This window comes from Molossus molossus, unplaced genomic scaffold (assembly GCF_014108415.1).
Source record: "Molossus molossus isolate mMolMol1 unplaced genomic scaffold, mMolMol1.p scaffold_m16_p_11, whole genome shotgun sequence".
NCBI classification, from domain to species: domain Eukaryota; kingdom Metazoa; phylum Chordata; class Mammalia; order Chiroptera; family Molossidae; genus Molossus; species Molossus molossus.
The window spans coordinates 9,982,214-9,984,460 of record NW_023425346.1 but is presented as its reverse complement, the minus strand read 5'-3'; the positions used below and the strand labels follow the sequence as shown (position 1 = coordinate 9,984,460).

The window sequence follows — 2,247 nt, the reverse complement described above, 5'->3', positions numbered from 1 at the left end:
TGAGGCAGTTGAGTACTTAGTGCTGTGGGAATAAAAGTAATAATCACAGATATTATCATAGGGGATCCAATACTGTGCCAGACACTGTTCTATGTATGTTCATTTACTCATCACAGCCACTCTAGCAATGGGCCATTGTGACATGTCTGTTTGGCAAATGGAGAGGCTCATGCCCAGAAATGGAACCGAGATTTGAACTCAGGTTCTCACCACTATGCTGCATTGCCCTAGTTAAAAAGGAGGTGGCCCTGGGAGGTGTTCAGAGAACTGTTAGCTGACTTCTCTTTTTCTTGGCCCAGGTTTATAGTGGTGGCAGTATTCATGGCAGGTCCCCTGTGGCGGACCGCAGCATTTGTGCAGAGACACAGGACAGGCCTATTGGTGGGTTCCTGTGCAGGCCTGTTTGGGGCCCAAATCTTGCACCACCTCTTCCCAGATCCTGTGATTCGATGGCTGTACCAGTACTGGCCTCAGGGGCAGCCAGCCCTGCTCTCCCCAAAGCTACGGAGACTCTTCCAAGAGGTGCTGCAGGACATTGGCGTCCCGTCAGACCATTGCTACGAGGCCTTTACCACCTTCACCTTCCAGCCGGTGAGTGCCGGCTTCCCGAGACTTCCTGCTGGAGCCGTGGTGGGCATTCCCGCCAGCTTCCTGAGTATCCCAATGATCAGCACTGACCACCCTGTGGTTGTACATGGGCAAAGAGTGGACTGGAAGAGCCCAGAAGGTACCCGGCTGAGAGATGCACTGACCCTGTCCCATAGTGCCCAGAAGTTCGCCTTGGCCAGGGAGGTGGTGTACCTGGAGAGTGGTGCAGCTGCCCTGCAGGCCCTGCCAGCTCCAGCTTGTTTGGCGGGAACTTGGGCACTGAGTGTGGGTACCAAGTATGCACTGGGGCTCTATGGAGGCCCCATGAACTTACGGGCTGCCTTCAACCTGGTGGCAGCAGTGGCAGGCTTTGTGGCTTACGCCTTCTCCACAGACTCTCTCACTCATGCCCTGGAAGCCTGGCTGGACCGCCGCACAGCCTCTCTGTCTGCAGCCTATTCCCAGGGTGGAGTGGAGTTCTATGAGAAGGTTCTGTCAGGCAACCTGGCCCTGCGCAGTCTCTTGGGCAGGCCTGGAGAGAAGCTGTATACTCCCTCTGGGAATATCATTCCCAGACATTGGTTCCGTGTCAAACATTTACCCTACACGACCCGCCGGGACTCCGTGCTGCAGATGTGGAGGGCAACACTCAATCCAGGCCGCTCCTGAGGGGGTTCATCTCATGGACAGTTCCAGCTCATGCAGGCACCACCCTGCCATTGACCTTGGGGGATCTCTCGGTGCCTCTGCACCCACAGCCCAATATCAGGAAAATCACAGGCTTCGGAGTTAAACAGCCTAGATTCTATCTCAACCCACCTCTTACGATCTCAGCAACCTTGGGCACGTCCTTTGTGAATCAGAGCCTTGGTTTCCTCCACTGTAAAGTGGGGATGGTGTAAACTTCTGGCAGGATTGTGGGGTCCCCTGGTAGAAAGGGTGGGCCATAAATAAACAGGATGTCCCTCCTTCTTGGTCTTTGAATACCAGTGGACTGTGGGGGTCAGGACACATCTCACCACCAGAAGTGCTTGCAGGATGTGAACACTTTCCTACAGCAAAGAACCACCCCATAGTTTGCCTCTTGGTCAGATCTCAATTTCCTTCTATGGTGGAGAATAAAAGCTTTGAGAGGCCAAGATGAGAAGCCACTGTGTGCCTGCGAGGCTGGGAAATATGAGCTTGCAGTGGGCTTTAAGGGTGGTGTGTGTCCAGTGCAGCTGGCATGTTCATAGCGGGCTGGCAGCCAACAGCATGTGGTGGGCCCCAGGAGAGCCCCTGGGCCTGAAGGGGAGAGGTGTTGCTGGAACCTGGCAAGACCTATGACAAGGGAGGCCTGCCTTGGACAGAGGAAGGGGAAGAAACAAGCCATTGCTAAACTGGTCCTGCAGGGATGGAGCCGGCTGATGCAGTCCAGACTATGGTCAGGGCTTGGAGAGGAGAGGGAGTGAGGTGGAGGCGTAAAGGGAAATGGAGATAGGATGACCTTGGCTCACAGGGGACAGTAAGGAGAGCAGAGGGGTGGAGATGAATGGAGACTGAGTATGATGGGGAAAAGTGCCTTCCTGCTGGTTCCTTCACAGGACTGGTACTCAGTGCTCTGGCCCCATTCTGTGCCAGGCTGTGGGTCCCCATATCAGGCTAGGCAGACTGTTGCTG

At 54.8% G+C, this 2,247-nt stretch overlaps 1 protein-coding gene across 1 annotated transcript; it reads left to right on the top strand.

Moving 5' to 3' along the window:
• TMEM177 (transmembrane protein 177) lies at window positions 1–1,673 on the top strand. Its single transcript, XM_036254562.1, has 2 exons — window positions 1–202; window positions 300–1,673. Exons 1-2 carry the CDS (start codon window positions 180–182, stop codon window positions 1,255–1,257), a joined length of 981 nt encoding a protein of 326 aa, XP_036110455.1. The 5' UTR covers window positions 1–179; the 3' UTR covers window positions 1,258–1,673.
• Window positions 1,674–2,247: the final 574 nt, after the last annotated feature.